The 19,794-nt window shown below is 38.0% G+C and overlaps 1 protein-coding gene across 2 annotated transcripts in view; it reads left to right on the plus strand.

The window, feature by feature from the left end:
- TMTC2 (transmembrane O-mannosyltransferase targeting cadherins 2) overlaps window positions 1-19,794 on the plus strand; it is a 235,389-nt gene that overhangs the window by 160,730 nt on the left and 54,865 nt on the right. For both annotated transcript variants that reach the window (XM_039704131.1, XM_039704132.1), the window contains 4 exons: window positions 2,341-2,426; window positions 3,248-3,432; window positions 5,026-5,104; window positions 17,345-17,466. In XM_039704131.1, coding sequence (XP_039560065.1) covers window positions 2,341-2,426; window positions 3,248-3,432; window positions 5,026-5,104; window positions 17,345-17,466 — 472 coding nt within the window. The remainder of the gene's footprint in view (window positions 1-2,340; window positions 2,427-3,247; window positions 3,433-5,025; window positions 5,105-17,344; window positions 17,467-19,794) is intronic.

Raw genomic sequence — 19,794 nt, forward strand, 5'->3', positions numbered from 1 at the left:
GAATCTGCAGTGCCTGCAAGGTGTGAACTCAGGGATGTTCTTCCACTGCATCTAGAGAAGTCAGCTTTTTCCTGACTTAGTTTAACCTCAAACTAAAACTGGACACTCATAAATCTAGTAATGTTTGTACAGCCAGAAGCTGTAGTGGAAACTAGCGATCAATCAGGACCAATTTCACAAGGAGAAGAGGCAGTTTTATGCCTTGGTAAGATCATATTCTTCTCTTTCTTCTCCCAGACTCGTAACAAATACAAATAGAACACTAATTGTTAGGTAGAATTCAGCACTCAGTCCTTCATCTGAGCTGCTTGGATTGTATATATGAGAAAGGGAGAGAGAGAGAGACACACATGCTGACATACTGACAGTTAATGGAACAGCTTTTAAAAGAAAAACATCTTTTGGAAGAGAAGTTAAAAAAACCCACCTCAAAGTCTCAAGTAATAAATCTAAAGTGCCAGTATTTGAGCATGTAGTGAATGCAAAAGATTAATTTGTAATAATTGCAAATAAAAGTTCTTTTAATCACAAAACCACAAATGTTGTACACTTAGCAAAGTAATTCGTTTAGGTGAAGTTGACCAATTACTGTATTACTTCTCTCAATATGTTACATTATTTATTCCAGAATTAAAATAAGAATGGAATTTCTTAGATAAATGGTTTCAAAATTGTGTGTAAGAATGATTTTGCTTTTTAAAAAATTAAGAAGCAGCTTAAATGTCAGACCATGCACCTCATTTTTTCTGTTGATTCTCCTGCTATCAATAGCAAACAGGATCAAAATACCATAATTAATCTTCCTAGAAGTAAATGTATACAAATTTTTACAGTAAACAAAATTCAGCTTCTAGAAAATTCAGAAAATGTTATTTCTATCTTCATGATTATACCCCTTGCCATTTGCAAGATACTTGGCAGTTGTTGCAAACCTTGGTGCCATGCCAAAAAATATCCTGAATGTATTCCCTCGTTTCTTACTTTACTTCAAGTACCTACTAAATGTAAGTTCTGTTATTATTAAAAATTATTTGCTAATCTGTAGTTAATTAGGAAAGTTTCAAAGTGAGGTCATGTGATACTGATAGGATAGAAGAAGAAGAGGATATATTTCTCAATTCTGTTAAATCCTAAACTAGTGACAAGAAGCAAACAACATAGATAGTAGCTACTTAAGCTAATTGCCCTTCTCTTTTCATCCCTTGAAGTTTACTGGTTTAATTAAAAAAAATTTCCTGAGATGTTAGAGGGAAATAAAATCTCTGATTTGAGGCTGGAGATAAAAGAATTCCAAGCTATTTGCAGTTCAAAAAGTTATCAGCAGATAAAAGCATAGAGCAAGAAAATAAAATTGCTGTAGGCTGGGGAAACTACAAATGAGTATGGTATCACTTCCACCTTAGAGGAAGAGCTGTGTTTCCCTGGATATTTTGAGTTATATGACAAGAGATTTTACCCCTGGATACTGAGGTTTGAGTCTGCATTCTGAAATGGCTAATTTTTAAGGATTTTTAAATCATTCTGTTTTTTATACAATTGTATATTCTCTTTTTCAGTCTTCTGAAACTTTAGGAAACTGTAATGCTTTGGGCCTTCATTTAAGCATACAGTGTGCATTCCAGTCAATGATGTCCATACCACTTATCAGAAATTTGTGGGTAGCTGGTATACATTGTAATTCACAAGGATGTTTGTCTTAAAAGCTAAATTAAAGCCTATCTGTTATGAAAATGGAAATATTTAGTATAATTTTTAATACTTCTTCAATTAGTAAATTTGTTCAGAGTATAAAGAATACAGGAAAATACAGAACTGTTGCAGGTGTTGAGCTGTACAGTGAATAAGCTAGTGAAATTGCTCAACAAGGGGAGTCCTTAACATATCACATGAAGGGCTGGGTGCTTCACTTTATCATGCATTTGAAAAAGATCTGCTTATTTCAGGTTGAGACAATTTGCCTGGCGAATCATTAATGACTTACAAATATCTCCATTATATTCTATCCACTTTAAAAAGTCTTGCAGACTTACATTTTCTCAACTGAGTAAATGAATCTCCTGGTTTCCAAGAAAGCCAAAACTATTCTGTTTAACATCTGTTTTGTTAAAGCCATATGGATGCAGCTGATGCTTATGAATTCATCTTTATACATGGAATAATTCTCACACGGAACTGTTAGTGAGTGCTTGTATCTCTGAAATACCAGTAAGCATATTTTACTTTGTTACCCAGGTTTTGTTTTCAGTATTTGTTTTCAAGTTACTCTTTGTAGTAACCTCAGACCTCACTCTCTCTTTTCTTTTTCTTTTTTTTTTTTTCTTTTTTTTTCCCCTTATGCAGAGGATTACTACTTCAGGAAAACAGCAGGTTTTCAGAGGCATTGCATTACTATAAACTGGCAATTGGTAGCAGACCCACACTAGCTTGTAAGTATTTTGACTCTACAAGCTTGCATAATATTGACTGTAGTTTTCATAGAAATTTTTTCTACTCTTTAATAATGACTTCTTTTTTTTCAGAGGCTTTTATGTCAGATAGCAAAAGGTGAAATTGTGCCCTTGATAGCAAGTGTTTATTAGTAAACAACTATATTTAATGTGGTACAAGTAAGAAGCAGATGATACATTAACACTCAGCAGCACTACTAGAACTTAAAATGCTTCTGATCTGGGGTGTTGAGTCAGAGATAGTGCTGTCCAAATTTTCAGGCTCCTGTTTTCTGTTTCTGACAGTCAGTCCATGATATTTATATGAGTGAATAATATAAATATTTTTTCTTTCTTGCTTGGGGAAAGTGGAGAATAATCATTCAGGTGTTGCCAGTAACAGGTTCTAAAATTAAGTGGTGCTATTTGAGATGGCTGAGACTTTTGTACCTTCAGTATTAATCTTCTCTGTATGTATATATGTTTTTATGTATATGTATATTTTTTGTAACACTTCAAACAGTGTTGCTATATGCTTTATACAGTCCTGAAAAGAGGAATGAACTGGAACACTCTGCCTAACCGGTGATTCCTTCCCTCCTTACTTTATAGTCCCCTTCTTCTTTCCTTGACTCTGAGCTTCTACCTTGTATACATTCATATATGTTACATGTTTACACTCACACCAATGAGTGATCTGTGTTATTGAAAAACCAAATTAGATAACCACGGAATCTCTACCCGATACTGCTTAGAATTGAAACAGTAGATAAAGCACAATAGAACTCTATTTAAATATAGCATTTTTTTCCTCTTCACAGCTGCCTATTTAAATACTGGTATCATCCTGATGAACCAAGGGAAGACAGAGGAAGCCAGGAGGACTTTTGTGAAGTGTTCAGAGATCCCTGATGAAAATCTGAAAGATCCTCATGCTCACAAAAGCTCTGTTACCAGCTGTCTTTATAACTTAGGAAAGCTTTTTCATGAACAAGGACACTATGAGGTAAGACTCCAGATTTGTATATAATATATTTATAAAACTTTCATATACAAATAATACATACTGCTTCTACCCAGACTTTCAAAATATATCTCACACATGAACTGTTTGAATTTCACCAGATAAAGATTAGCATTCTTTACAGAGAATATTTGTTTTCTACAGCCACTGGTGTAATGCTATTAATTAGCAGTGTGATGTTCTCACATCAGAGTCAACATTAGCAGTGGTCGCATCTGATATGCGTTAGTTCATTGGTTTTGGCTTTGTACCCGTAGCTGGTGTGCAAGGATAAAGCCTGATTAAAGGCCAGTCGACCTGAATTGTAGAGTCATTATAATTGAAAACACAGTAAGTCCATCTTTAGCTGCAAAAGTGCAATTATGCTTTCATTTAAGTTTCTACAAATAAGATCCTGTTGAAATAATTTAAAACTTTGGTTATTAAAAACATCCCACTATGTGTATTTTCAGTGATAAAGTAGGTTGGATATTTTTGATGTAACAATAAACTGCACCCAAGCCATCCCATCTCATTTACACATGCAACTGTGACTGTTGTGATTCCTCTCCATTTTCCCCTGATGAACTTAACTGAAACTGGACGTTCACTTGAGGTTTGACCTTTAGCAGTATTTGAAAGAAATTCATTCTCTCTTTGCATTGTCAGGCATATTTCAGAACAGGAGTTGTGAGTGGTTTTGATCCATGTACAGTGTTCCTGACCATGACAGTTATGTCAGCTGTTTAAGATCAGGCATGCGGAAGCTGGACAGATTCCCTGTCATCTGTCTGCTGCATCCAGCTCTGTCAGATGGAGTTACTAATTGGTTAAAATACAGAGGGCTAATGCATATATACGGAGAAGAGAACAGCAGCATGTTGTCTGCACAGTCAATAGAGTGTAGAGTTGAAGTTCAACACCAGCAAGATACAAGAGCTTTTAGGAATATAAAACTTCAGATTTCTTCCTGGCTGTCATTGCAGCCTTTGTAAGCTGTGACTGTTTGATGCAGAGCTAACAGACTGACCAGCAAGCGTCCAAAGTGGGCAATGAATGGTAATGGTAATTCACCGCACAGCATATTTGCAAAGGGATTCCAGTTTTGGGTTTCTTGACTTCATAGTGCTTCTCATCCTTTCTGTGGAACAGGCTTCAGTGGTAGGATTATGCTTTGTTATTATTTGGTAGTAGACAATGATTTCTTTATTGTTAGGTCACTTAGCATGGTCAATCATCAGAATGTCCTTTGTCTGCGGATCAATAATACTCCATATTCTTTCACAGCCTATTGAATTTTATGTTTATAAACTCATCAGTCATTGAGAGTTATTAAAAATGTCCTTGTTACGTTTGCCTGGAAAAAAAGTTGCAGCATTGGAACTAGCTTGATCTCTTGTCTATAAGCCTCACTGAATTTGGTAAAATTCAGGTAAAAAAAGGAGAAGCTTTGTACTTTGTGGCATTTTTGATGCCAATGTGTTTTCTCTATCCCTGCAATTTTCATTTTGGGCATGGAAGATAGTTTGGTTTTAGTTTAAGTGTGAAAGGATGATTTTTAAGCTGGTGTTTTCCCACCTGTGTGTTTCTTTTCAGGAGGCCCTTACAGTTTACAAAGAAGCAATACAGAAAATGCCGAGGCAGTTTGCACCACAGAGCCTATATAACATGATGGGTAAGTGCATTGTTAGTGCTTCAGAATGGTATTTGAGGAGTTAGGGTGAAACAAAAGACCTTATCCAGGCAACTAGTGCTCAAATTAATGAGCTAATAAAACCCAAAAATAATTACCTTCAGTACAAGCCAAACTAGGTTCAGAGCTTAAATGCCAGCAGCTGCAGTGCTGGATAAGGTACAATAAATGATGAGACTATTAGATACTGCATGCCTTTAGGACTGTCATTGTAGCAGTTCTACATTTAGAATGCATGGATTAGTGTTTTTCTTGGTCTCCAGAAGCTCTCATGCACTACTTCAGAGACCCCACATGCCCACCTGTGTATGGGTGTTAGATATTGAAATGCCTGTTAAACCAACAAGATGTTCAAACAGATCCACAGCAGTAGTTGTACTTTTTTTTTTAAGGTTGTGCCAAAAACTTATTTCCAGCTGATATACTATAGTTTAGATGCCTACAATGAAAGAATTCTTATTTTTCTTCCAGGATCAGGTATCTGTCCTTCAAATTTTAAAGTCCTTTGAGTACTGCAAAAAACTGTCAATCTATATGTGAGGTGGTTCTTGTTTAACCTCAGTTTCTTATATTCTTCATTGCATTTTTATATGGAGTACATTAAACAGATAAAAGAAAGAAGATAATATGAATTATTACTTATAGTACTCAGATCTGAAAAAAAGAGGGCTGGTTTTTATTGTTCCAGAGATGCTTGTAAGTGAAATTCTCTCTCAAAGCTCATGTGTTTCTGCTAAGCACCCTCAGTGTTTGGCCCAGTACTCTCTGGTTTGGGATAGAAAACAATGTAAGAATCTTTACTTTAAAGTAGTTCAAAGTGGAGCAATTAAATATATCTTTGGAAACAATTAGGATCAACAGGAAGCATATGGAGTTTGGTGTGGTTCACCCCATCAATGCCTTATATGCAAGGGAATGTATTGGTTTATACCAATTGCTTTTACACAGTTGTTACCACTTACTCAGGAAAGGCATCTTTGATTAGTACCTTACAATTGTTAGGGCATGGAAAAAAGTAAAATTGTAGTTGTAACTGATGCTGTATGTTTGAAAAATGTAAATGCTAGATTAAGTAGTTCTCTTGCCACAATGAGAAAGTATCTAATGTCAGTCTAAACACTTTCTTAACAGTTCATACAGTTCAATGGAGAGTTACTTCCCCCTGAACACTAAGCTTTACCAGATTGATGCCAATGGCTAAAATCCATAAATTGCACAAATTGATTATTGCATATACTTCTGTTCATCGTCAGTCTTAGGGTAATTACTGTTTTATCAGTTTTATTTATCAGCATTTGCTGGTAAATAAATCATTGTGATCAGTTTGGTGATGATATCAACAGTCACCTCCATGTGAATTAAACCTATGCTTACTATTGGTGTCCTATAGTGACTGCTGAAATACTTCAGTGCTTCAGCAAATTCTCTGAAGTTTGACTGCCCTCTTTAGTGCAGATACGTTTTTCATAATTTCGATAAAATGTTCCTCAGAATACAAAATTGGAAAACATAAACCAGTACTGTTTCCAGCGTGTAATGCTTGTCCCATTGCAAAGCAGGCTTGTGCTACCTGTTGTTTTTTTCCAATGAATAGATGTTACCTGTAAAACCACTATGACCGATAAGTTTCTCCAGATTTTTCCTTTTATTTTGGTTGCTTTTTTAGGTTCAGGAGGCCTTTCTCAATTTCCTTTGTAAGCATGGTCTGTGATGTCCAAGTTCGCTCTGTTCCTGGGGTTTGCATTTTTTAACTCACAAAAACAATTTTACTACTTCAGTCCTTTGCCCAGGCTTGGCTCCTGCTATACTTCCTCCCTTCTCTCCCTAGTCTGTACTCTGGCTTCTGCTTCCTTTAAGCTGCTGCCAGCACTTCATGGATGTCCTGGTGGCACAACAAGACATGGTTAACTGAGTGTACCTTAGCTCCTTGTAGAGCTCTGAGAATTTTAACTCACCATTGACATAGCTTATATTTGTGTTTTGGTTGCTGTTGTGATGGCAGCTTTTGCAGGGAAGACAGAATTTGCTTTACAGTGGTTGCTGAAGTGTTGCTTGTAGGTTATGCTGCACTGCAAAAGCAATCCAAGAGGCTACACAAAGTTGGGTAGTGACTTGATTAGAATGAAATGCAGCTTTATTAACAGGAGTCAGACTGATTTGTTCAAAGCTGTCCCGGATGGCTGCATTTAGTCTCTCCTACCTGAGATGACAAGACAGAGCTAGGTAGCTATACTTCTTTATGGTGTGGAAAGAAAACTGTGCTTCTGGGGAGTAATGAAGCCCTTCTGATTTAGACATCTATTTAAGATGATACACATAATCCCAGCAAGCATACTTCTCCTCTAAAAAGAGCTGAGATGACTGACTTAGACTCAGTAGCTTGATTTGGGTGAGATAAATCCTAAATACCTTTTCAGTCATCTCTTTGCTTTGTGTGTGACAGGAGAACAAGTCAACTGCATCCATTATCAGGAGTGCATCCGCTTTGCAGCGCGTATGGTGTCACTGAGTATCAGAGGGCTGCCTGGAGTGTTTATTTCTGTTTCCATGTTCAAGACAAAATTATAAACACATTCCCTATAACACTTTCTTTGATAAACAGCATTACATAAACTTGTCTGCCCACTTCTTGCCTTTAAAAGGGAGACTAGAGGAACTGAAATAGGCCAGTCCTGTCTCATGCACTTGCAACTGCATAAACCTGACTGAGCTGCCCCCACTCCTTGTATGCTCATTGCTGGGGAGGAAGGGGAAGAAACTGGGGAGCACTATCCATCTGCTTGGGAAGTAGCAGAAGGAAGTTTTCTTCCCCATCTCCTTAAATGTGGAAAAAGTCTTCACAGTTTATCACGAAATCCAAGAATACTCACAGTTTGAGGATTATCTGATATGGTTGTTACTGTGATGACTGTATTCCCAGTCTCTGGCAATCTCTCTGCTTGGTTCAGTGGCACACATATTGCTACATATTGTCATGTCATGTAAGGAAGCAGTGCTTCCTCTAATTTTTAGTAAGTACTCATTTATGTAATTGACGATTTTTGGAAGATTTTTTTTTCTCCTGTATGATGTACATGACCTACTTGAAAGAGAAAAAACAGGAGATGAACTGTTTGAACTGAATCAGGTTTGAACTCTAGCACTCTGAGTGCAGTAGCATTAACACTCCAGCAGTGCTAAGCCTTTACACCACCTGCTTTCCTTGTTTGTATTACACTTCTTTTCCTGTGCTTGCTTCTATTGGCCTTTTGCTCTGACAGGCCCAGTGACTCATTCCTTTGGTGTGTCAGTCTGTTTGACAGACTCTCATCCTTTAAAACACTCTGTAACTTGCCTCTTAATGGGAAAAAGAAGTATTGGGGCTCAAGAAGCAGGCATCTATTTGACTTTGCATTTTTTTCATGGTACAAAAGACAGGGCTGTAATACCAGCATCAGATGTTCTACGTTTGTGCATAAGAAAAAGTTGCAGGGAAGATTTTGGTCTCCTGTTGCTGTGATTTATTTTGCCAGGTGTACAACAACTCAGCTAAGGAAACCATATGTTTCTCTGGCTTTGTACCAAGAAACAAAACCTTTTCATTTTTTTTTTCCTTAGGAGAACCCAAAACAACTAAAAATTGAAACTTTAAAACTAGAATCAAAATAATTATTCAACAAGCTGTATAAGGTTGGCTTGGAATTTGTTTTCTGTATACCATATTGCTTTGATGTAAATTAAAAAGTACATGCTAAGGTTACACAGATTAATTTGCTTGGCATGGCAACTTGCACTACAAAGGCTGGAGTCCAGCTCAGCTGTATTAAATAGGTAATATATTTTGTTTAAAGTTTCAATTAAAGCCTGAGGTCAAAGTCCCTGTGGGATCTTGAACACTTTAATGCTAATATTAGGATTGCTTTAGGATCAGCCTCTGCTCTAGATGTCTTTTGCGTTACTTGAAATCTGATATTGTACAGTTGATTGTATTACATTGCTTTTAAAACCACACTAACCCACCTGCTACAGTAATTCATACTCCTGACAGTTAAGTGGTGTGAAGTGGACCATGGAGGCTTTATTTTAATACCAAACAGTAACAAGAAAGGTAGTGGGGTGGTATTGTTCTGGTTTAGATTGGCAAGATATTGTCATAAAGAGAAATATCTTGATGGCACTTCATCTGCCCTTGCTAACTAACATCTCAATGTCTATTTTCAAATGCATTCAGGCAAAGCCTTACAAATATTTTTTATGAGAAATGCAAGTCACAAAAAAGCTAGTATTGCAGGAATGAATATAGTTCATGATGCACAAAGTTTAAATTTCTTCTTGCAAGTCTGCTGGATTGCACATGAACAGAAAACAAATCATACACAAATGTGCAGTCCAGAAAAGGGGAGCCAGATTTTACATCTGGTGCAGAGTTTTGTATCATAAGTACAAAGGCTTAGCATGCAGAGAGACTTTCTGTGTTGATGATTATAACATAGCTATCACTTTACTTGATTATGCTTTTGGGTGGATGTGGCTGTTTCTACAAACCTGTTAATATTGTTAAGGCTCCTGTCCCATTTACCCCTTGCTCCCATTAGATGCTTTCTTATTGAATTATTTTGAAATAGCATTTAGAACTCCAGGAAACTCTTTGGTATAGTTTCACTGTGCAACACTTAATTTATAAGATCCAAAGATGATTAAGCTGTGAAATACATACCCCACATCATAACTTATGCAGAATATGGTGCCTGTACTTATCTAAGCTTTAGTCATCAGTGTGCTTCCTATGCATCTCATGAAATTTTACTAGTAATTTCTTACCAAGTGTACATTACAAGTTTTTTGGGTTTTTTTTCTTTTAAAACTACCTTGGATGGAAAAATTATTTTTTTTCTTCCATATGTGCATTTTATTACATATACCATGGAAAGAAGAATGGTGTGCTCTCCTAATGGTGATGGGAATAAAATGCTGGGCTTCCTTCTCTCCCCCTTCCCACCCTCGTTCTGATGCTTTAGCCCTTCCCCCTCTGAGACTTTGCAGACTGTGGTAGTTTGTATCTGGTGTCCAAAGCTAAGTAGCTAAGTGCTGCATCCAGCTGGCAGCCCGTCCCTGGTGATGTTCCGCAGGGCTCAGCATTAGGGCCAGTCCTGTTTAATATCTTTACTGATGATCCGGATGAGGGGATTGAGTGCACCCTCGGTAGGTTCACAGATGATACAGAGTTGGGTTGGGAGTATTGATCTGCTGCAGAGCAGTAAGGCTCTGCAGAGGGACCTGAACAGACTGGATTGATGATGGTTCAAGGCCACTTGCATGAGATTCAATAAGGTTAATTGTTGGGTCCTGTACTTGGGTCACAACAACCACAGGCAGGTGTGGATAGATAGAAGGTAGGAGACTAGAGACAGTGGTGAAAGTAATCTCACCCCTAAGGAGTTACAGCTGTGCCAATTATCAAGCATTAAGAACAAGCCTGCCCTTAATAGGCCACAGCTGGATCCAGTTAAGAGGGGTATTATAAAAGAGCAGGTTGGCTGGTTGAGAGGTGAGATGGAGTGTGTTGGCTGTGCTGAGGAGAAGGAGTAAGTGCTGTGAGGAGCTGTCCATGAGTAAACCACCGAGAAGGTATGAAACCTTTGTAATAAGATGGCGGCAGGCAGGGGGGAAGAGTGGCTGGAAAGCAGCCCTGAGAAAAGGGACCAGGGGGTTTTGGCTACCAACAGCTGCACATGAACCAGTGCATGCCCAGGCATACTGGCTTGTATCAGAAATAGTGTGGCCAGCCAGACCAGGGAGGTTATTGACTGTTCTCTGCACTGGTGAGGCCACACCTTGAATCCTCTGTCCAGTTCTGGGCCCATCACTAGAAGGAAGGCATTGGTGTGCTGAAGAATGTCCAGAGAAGAGCAACGGAGCTGATGAACGGTCTGGAGCACAAGTCCTACAAGAAATGACTGAGGGAGCTGGGCATATTTAGCCTGGAGAAGAGTCAGGAGAGACCTTATTGCTCTCTTCAGCTACTGGTTGTAGCCAGCTGGGGGTGTGTCTCTTCTGCCAGGCAAACAGCAATACAACAAGAGGAAACAAGAATGAGCTGTACCAGGGAGGCTGGACATCAGGAAGAAATTATTTACTGAAAAGGTTGTCAAGAATTGGAATGAGCTACCCAGGGAAGTGGCGCAGTCACCATCCTTGGAAGTGTTCAATAAGTGACTGGGTGTGACACTTGGTGCTGTGATCTAGTTGACGTAATATTCAGTCAAAGGCTGGACTTTGATGACTGATGTCTTTCTCAACCTAAATGATTCTGTGATTCTAAGTATGAATCTTCAATCTGATTGCAGTGTCTCCTGGTTTTTTTGACCTTGCTTTTAGGGAATCAAGCTGGGTAAGAAAGTTAGAAAGAATCCAGCAGTGGATTGCTGGAGATGGTAATTTAATCTTTTACAGCATGTTTGTTTTTTTTTATTTTCCCAGGTTTCCAGATTTTCTTAGTTTTAGCTCTTTGGATTATTGATATATATTTTAATGTGAAATGCTTTCGTTTTCTCAGGTAGTAGTCTGAAAAATGTGATTCTAAGGATGAAGTGCTTTTTTATTTTAAACAGGCAGGGTTTTATATGAAAATAAGTATAATCATAGGATTTGCAGACCAAAAATATAGTCCAATACTGAAAATGGACTACAGGGATCCCAGTTAGGCATGATTCTAATAGAAAGTGCTTGTATTAATAGAATTTTAAAGAAACCTATACTGGCATGAAAATGAAATTACCTATCTTGTGTGAGCTCCATGCCTCTATTTCTGTCAGTATACTGCTTTCACTAGAAGCCTTTGTACAGCAGGAAACAGCTGTGCAATGTCCATACTGTTCCATGCTCAAACTGATGTTATTTTGTCCTTAATTTATATCTGTTTTCTACTATAGGTGTTTTCCTTCAAAAGTAGCTTAGTGGTCTAATTACATCAGACAAGGCTTTGCTTCAGCTAATTAAGGCCTATAAGAATTTGTTCAGACAAAGTAAATGTGGATTGACTCCCATCCACCAAAAACCCTGATAAAATACAATACGTTCCTTGGAATCTTAAAGGGGATTAGTCTGTAAAAGGGAAAAAAAATGACCCACAATATGCTGAATCTACGCAGAACTTGATGCTCACTACGTTCACATGCTTCAGCTGTTTCAGGGAAGATGTGCTTGCACTGCATATTTAGAACCAAAACTGTTAATCTGTTGCAGTATATCTTATACATCAGTATAGTATAGCATCAAACTGTGCTTCCAGATTTATTATGTTATTTTATGCACTGGTACCAAAGGGAAGAAAGAGGGAAGTCATATATCTAGAGAGGTGCATTTTTATGGTAAGCACATCTGCAGCCTTAATTTGTACAAGAAAGCTGCATGGTTGCAGTATCAAAGCACAAACTCCTTGTGGTATTGTGACACACAGGGACACAGACCTGTCCATCATTGTCCAATTTTTTTATACTCCCAATTAAAAGAAATTATAGAAAAATTAAATTGAAATCCTGATGTTAGAGATTTTTGTTTTTGAAGGGCATCTCCATCTTCCTTTGTGTTTTGATGTCTGGTGTCTTGTCCATGTCAAATTTTATGTTCTCAATATTACAGTTTTACTGCCCCAAAATCTGAGGGACCGATAATTAGCATCTATAAGGATGATGCAAGGCAGATTTACCCTACGTTGTCTCCTTTATGGGAGATGATTTTTTCAGTTGTCTTTTCAGCAATCTTATTTGGGGTCCTAGAAGGAGGACCACTGGAGGGACATATCTTCTTACTCTGAAAGTATGGGTTCCTTACACCAGTGGAAATACAGTGCTTTTGCATCCACAGTTCTATTGTACTTTCTGATTAGAAAGTCTGGCATGCTCCCTACCAGGATATAGCCTTTGCTTGGTATGAGTAATTGCATCTGAAACAGAGAAATCATGAAATCAACAGATGAGATGTTAAGCTAGAACCATGTAACATACATTAATGTAAATGCTACCTAATTTTGCTTTTTAATAATATGTGGCATGTATTGGAAAATCTTGTGTTCTTTTTTAAAATTTATTTTTCTTGCAAACACATTTCATTTAATTATCAAGTAGAATATTAGCCTTTGGGGAAAGTGGCTGCTAGCAAGCTAATCTTTTCTTAGCATTATTATTTAATATAAATATTTCATGTTTATTGTGATTGTTATGGGGTTTTAGTTATTATCAATTATATGTTAATTATTGCTAAGGCTATGTTAATCAAATATATTTAATTATAAATAATATCCTGGCATGATTTTAGTGGGGAGTTTTTGGCTAGGTTTTTTTTTTTTGGTGGGATTTTGTTTAATTTTATTTTGAAGGATGATTTTTAAATTCCAAAGATTCTGAGGAAATATGGGAAAATACTATTGGTCAATAGTAGTTTTGTAAGCAGTCTATCTTCGTGGTAAATAAAATCCACTTGAGTATAGGGATTTTAATTTTGGTGGTGAAAATCTAGCTAAAAGTATCCTGTTTCTAATTTCTTTGAAATTATTAATAGAAATGTTAATGAACTTAGTATGCGCTTCTTTAAATGGTGTTTCAGTTTCATATTACTGTTTTTCTTGCACTACATTAGTAAATGAGAATTACAGTTTAATAATATATGAGCTTTCTAGTAGAGTAAGACAAGAAATGGGTTCATAAAACTCAGAAAATATTAACTGAACTAACCCCTGTGAAGCAGGAAACAATTTTGAAATACTGATTAGTCCCATTTTACTCCAGTTGTCTACTGAATTTATTACCACCACTCATTGTGCAGGCAATGCTGCACATGTCTGTGTTTATACAGATTAGGGACTGGCAATAACTGACCATTTATAGCTTAAGGTTTTCACTGCCATTAATTTCTTTCTCTGTCATTGTTACCGCTGTTGAACTTTACAGATCTGACAAGTTTTATTAATAAAGTGTCTGTGTGTTATCTTTCAGACTTTCAGCGTGAGATTTGAAAGATTTTGTAGAAGAAGTAATTGTTAAAGTAAATATAGAAATCTGCTTACATGTCTGTCAGGGTTGGTGCTGTGACCACTGCCCTGTGGAGACTGGTTCAGTGTCCAACCACCCCCTGGGTGAAGAACCTATTCCTGATATCCTACCTAAACACAGCTTCAGGCCATTCCCTCAGGTCCTGTCGCTGGTCACCACAGAGATCAGTGCCTGCCCATCCTTTTGCCCTCCAAATGAAGTCATTGCTGCCATGAGGACTCCCCTCAGTCTCCTCCAGGCTGAACAGTCCAGATGACCTCAGCTGCTCCTCATATGGCTTCCCCTCAAGGCTCTTCACCATCCTCATTGTTCTCTGCTGGGCACTCTGTAATAGTTAAAGATCTTTCTCCTAACACGGCACCCAAACCTGCCCCCAGCACTCCAGGTGAGGCCACCCCAGTGCAGACCAGAGCAGGACCATCCCATCCCTTTCCCAGCTGGTGATGCTGTGCCTGATACCCCCCAGGACAGGGTTGGCCCTCCTGGCTGCCAGGGCACTGCTGGCTTCTGTTCAACTTGCCATCGACCAGGACCCTTTATGCAGCACTGCTTTCCAGCCTTTCATTCCCCAATCTGTCCATGGTTGCCTCATCCCAGGTGGAGAATCTGGCATTTGCCCTTTGTCAGCTTCGTATGGTTGGTGATCTCCCATCTCTCTGGTTCGTTGTGGTCTCTCTGCAGAACCTCCCTGCCTTCAAGAAACTCAGCAGCTTCTCCGAGTTTTCCTGTCTGAGGTTCATGGGAATACAGTTTTTTTCTTTACTGTTTGATATTTAGATTGACATAGTGTAGCTTTGTTTCTAGCTCCCCCACACTCAGAAATGTCCTCAAAGTTTTAGGAGGTTAGTTTGTGAAATAGTTGAGCTCTTAAAACCTATTAAAAATTGAATTTCCAAGTACTCCAAAGTTTTTAATCTTTCTTGTATCAGAATCCATCATGAAAAATAGATGAGAACTTTGGATCCATTTAGTATTTGGCAGTGCGTTCAGACTTTACTACCCACAGATAATAGCTCCATCACTTATGGCTGCTTACATTACTCTTAAAGCATCTTGTTGTTAATTACTTGAAACTCTGCCAAGCTGTAACAGGTTGGGGTGGAATTTTCCACTTGAAGAAAAGGACAATATGGATTCCTCATTTCCTGCATGCTAATGAAGCAGGGGCCTGTGGGAAAAATAGTATGCCAGCAAGTAATTAAACATTCTGCATTAAAGCATGCAGCTAGGGAGAAGAGTTGAGGGGAGCATATAGCTTGACTTCTGGCTTCTTCCATCCTTTCAACACTTAATGACTTGGTTTTGAGAAGATAAAGTATATTGTTGTATCACTTACTTGTGAGTGCTGACATAGTGAAAAGATTACATGTGGTGTCACTGTCACTGAATTTGATATTCCTCTTCTTTGGGGGTTTCTTACCTGTTTGGATTTTTTTTATAATTTAGCCTGGGCTTTTTTGCAGTGAATTGTTGTGTTTTTGGCCCTAAACAGCAGCAGAATTACTTAAGTGCTTCTGTGTGTGTTATCAGATATCGAGACCAGTGTTTGAGTACGGAATGCTATGTAGATCTTTGGTTTAGAACAAGTACAGTTTTTTCCAAACAGGGATGCAAGCCTCTAAATACAGCAATCTTGTTTGAAAAAAGTCTGTTTGTTCCTAACAATCATGCTGGTTTCCCTTAACCTTGGCTTATATGACCTCTGTCTCTACATCATGCTCATTTTATCTGTGGTCTGCAGTTTGGTCATTTTGCATGCACCATGCCCTAACTCCTGAAACTCTAAACTGATGCGCCACATTTTGCCTGGGATCCTTCTCCTCTGGTGACAAAGACAAAAAAAAATCTGATTTGGCCTTGTCCAATTTTCTCTTATGAAGAAAATCTTCCATAGCCTCTCTAAATATTGACGGTAAAGAGATAAAAGTAGCTCCCATGCTATGAGCTCTTTATCCTCTTTTGGAATCTTTTTTCTTCAAGTTTTGGGGGTGTGGTAGTTGACTTCAATCTTAATTAAAGAACTTTGGTTCCTCTGTCACCCTGGTACCTTCAGTTATCAATTTCCATGTAACGCAGAACTGGGGGCTATGACTCACGTGGAGACAGCCCTAGCTGATCTTTAGTTGGGTCAGGTGTAGTCTCTTGATCCTCCAGTAGTGGCATTTGATAACCTCTGACTTTATAATTTTTGGAAGATACTTAGTCATTTATTAGAAATGGACCAGCTGCTGGGGTGATAAAATCCTGAATCTTCAAGTGGCATTTTCAGGCTGTCATTGACCCAGGCAAGGGCACATTTATATCCAGAGTCCTTGTGAAAGAGCTGTGTAAGTGCAGAGTGTTAATCTGAAAGCTGTTATTCTTCACCACTACGTACTTGCTTCATATTGATTGTTTCCAACCTTTGAGAAATTTGTTTCCTTCTTGAAGATAAGAGACTTTCTTGCTGTGCGTGCAAAACTTTCTCAGAAACTTCATGACTGCAATTATCTAACACTAATATATAATATATAAAAAAACATATAACATCCCATTCATATATTGTTCTTCAACATTCCCTGCTTCAGCCTCTCATTGTAAAGGATTTCACCTTGAAAAATGTCCAGTTTCAGCCATTTTGTATGTGTCTTCATAAGATTAGCAATTTTAAACTAATGGATGCTATGTTTTAATTTAAACAAGTTGTGGCAGATGACCGAATATAGCTACATTCAGGGATTAGGTTTTTAATGTCTTGTGCCTCCCATCAGTTTAGGACTGTTTTCTTAAACTTCCCTAGTTTTTGGTTCTTGAGTTATTATGATTAAATGCAAACATTTTCCATGTTCTCCCTACTATTCCATGCTTTGCAATGTAGGGCAATGGAAAAGAAGTAACTTTTCTAAAGTAGAAGGGGTAAGATTTCTGTTACTTTGAGACTTTTAACTAAAGCTTAACAGGTGGTGCTCTCTCTGGCAGTTCTTTTCCAACAACAGTTTTCACCTCACCTGTGCTATTTCAACCCTAATAAGGCTTTAACTTAATCTCCTCACTCAAGTTTCTCCAAGGCTTTTTGTGTGTGGGTATGGTTGCAAGTGTTCAAATCACTTCACCTTTTCCTAGATCTCTGCACATTTAAAATATAGAGATAAAGAAATTATGGAAACCTTGAGAAATTTGTGGCATTCTCACTAGCATTTGTTTGACCCTGCAGGAGAAGCCTATATGAGAATGAGCCGGCTGCCTGAAGCAGAGCACTGGTATGTGGAGTCACTGCGATCCAAGAGCGACCACATCCCAGCCCACCTCACCTATGGAAAGCTGCTGGCTCTGACGGTGAGTTTATCAGCACCTCCTGGGGAGTGGTCTCAGGTGCTTTCACCAGGTTAGGTAAAGGAATGGGAAGGCTTTGTCCTGAAAATTGCTTATTGCCTTGTTTGTCACACTGATTCAGTTATTCCTTTTAATTAAGGACTTTGACAGCATTGGCTTTTTTTGTTTGTTTTTTTTTTTTTCCTGAGACACTGCATCTATGTTTGAGGTAGTACCAGCTCTGTGCTGGAAAAGAAAAAAAAGTTGTAATGGCACAGGAACTTTTTAATGCACAGTAAGGAGTTCTCTTGATAAAGCCTTTATTATAAGTTCTTTGGATGACAAGTAATGGAATTAATTAAGATATTCAGTGTTTGACTCAGGGCTGTTAGAGCGGCCTATGGCTGGGTGTCACCTATACTTTGTGAATAACATCTCATGCTTTGAATTTACTTTAGGTGTTTCTCTTTGAGCATGTGAAAGGAGCTACTCAACTATTAAGAGCTAGTTCTGAAAAATCAGAAGAGTTGGACTTCTTTGTTTCTGTAAAATTTACTTAACTTTTGACTGCGGGTGTGCTTGTAGCTCCATCTAAACTAATGCTGTGTGATAGTTATAGCAAAGTGCCAGTCCCTCCTTGATGTTCACACATTTTGAAGATGAAATGGATTTCTATTTTATTAATTCAAATAATTCTGTTTTAAAACTGTCTTTCATTTGTTTTTCATTTCTCTTTCCGATTTTTCTTTCATTTTTATCTATTCTACATTTGCTTACCTTGTTTACCTTAGTGGGTTCATATTTGCTTTCTGTGCTCTACTGATACACCTCTGTATGGTTCTTGAGTCCTTATGCCACAGTCTGAACATTCCTCCACTGAAAGTTCCTCAGCTGTTCACCTGGCTATAAGCTTTTGCTGTGGTCTTGATTGTGCTGTCCAGTCTTAAAGCAAAAAAATGTCTTTTATAGTGGAAAACAATACAGTGGAATACAACATGATTAATTTCAGGAGATCCATTACTGTTAAAAGTATCTGAATTTGGAAAAGAGGAAGGAATCACAAGTTTTCTGTATGAGTAACAGGTGACAACATAGTTTGAAAGACTTAAAAATTGGTCTGTGTTACCATGCAATGTTAAATGCAGAGTTTTATTAAAAGTTGCCTAAAAGGGAAGGTTTTAACTTGTAATGGAAGTCTAGGTGGTAGTGTCATATCCCCACTGCCTGTCAGTCCAGTCAGTCCACATCCTGTAAAGGTTTGTTGTTTTTTTTTTAACGACTCCCAGTTACTGTTAAAATTTCTGGGATATTGACAAATATATGTACCCACTGTTTACCTTCTTCTAGAATACAACTACAAATAGGTTGTTCAGGAAGATTTCCTTATTTATATTTATCCTGCTTTTCTAGCAGATGTCTTTGTGTATTGCACCTAAGAATAATAGCAGAAAGTCAGTGTTATTGGCTTCTCCTTAGGAGATCTTTGACACAAAAGTGCTAATTTATTGGAATTGCTGTGGGGAGGTGTTGTGGTTTAGGAATAGTATTTCCCAATTTAGTATTTCCCACTGTAACACTCCACACGCTGCTCTCTCACTACTCCCTCTCCCTTCTGCTGCAGCAGGCTGGAGAGTAGAATTGGAGGCACAAAAGGTAAAGATTATGGGCTGAAACAAGAACAATTTACTGCAAACAGTAATAAAACTAGAAAACAAATAGTAAGAGCAATAATATTAATAACAAAGTGTTCCAGAGAGGGGAACGATTCACATGGGGATGCTCACAACTGAGAAACCCCCGGCAATCTTTTTTTTTTTTAATGACTCCCAGGTACTGTTAAAATTTCTGGGATATTGACGAATATATGTACCCACTGTTTACCTTCTTCTAGAATACAACTACAAATAGGTTGTTCAGGAAGATTTCCTTATTTATATTTATCCTGCTTTTCTAGCAGATGTCTTTGTGTATTGCACCTAAGAATAATAGCAGAAAGTCAGTGTTATTGGCTTCTCCTTAGGAGATCTTTGACACAAAAGTGCTAATTTATTGGAATTGCTGTGGGGAGGTGTTGTGGTTTAGGAATAGTATTTCCCAATTTAGTATTTCCCACTGTAACACTCCACACGCTGCTCTCTCACTACTCCCTCTCCCTTCTGCTGCAGCAGGCTGCAGAGTAGAATTGGAGGCACAAAAGGTAAAGATCATGGGCTGAAAGAAGAACAATTTACTGCAAACAGTAATAAAACTAGAAAACAAATAGTAAGAGCAATAATATTAATAACAAAGTGTTCCAGAGAGGGGAACGATTCACATGGGGATGCTCACAACTGAGAAACCCCCGGCAATACC

This window comes from Passer montanus, unplaced genomic scaffold, assembly GCF_014805655.1.
Source record: "Passer montanus isolate IOZ18808 unplaced genomic scaffold, ASM1480565v1 scaffold17, whole genome shotgun sequence".
Taxonomy (NCBI): domain Eukaryota; kingdom Metazoa; phylum Chordata; class Aves; order Passeriformes; family Passeridae; genus Passer; species Passer montanus.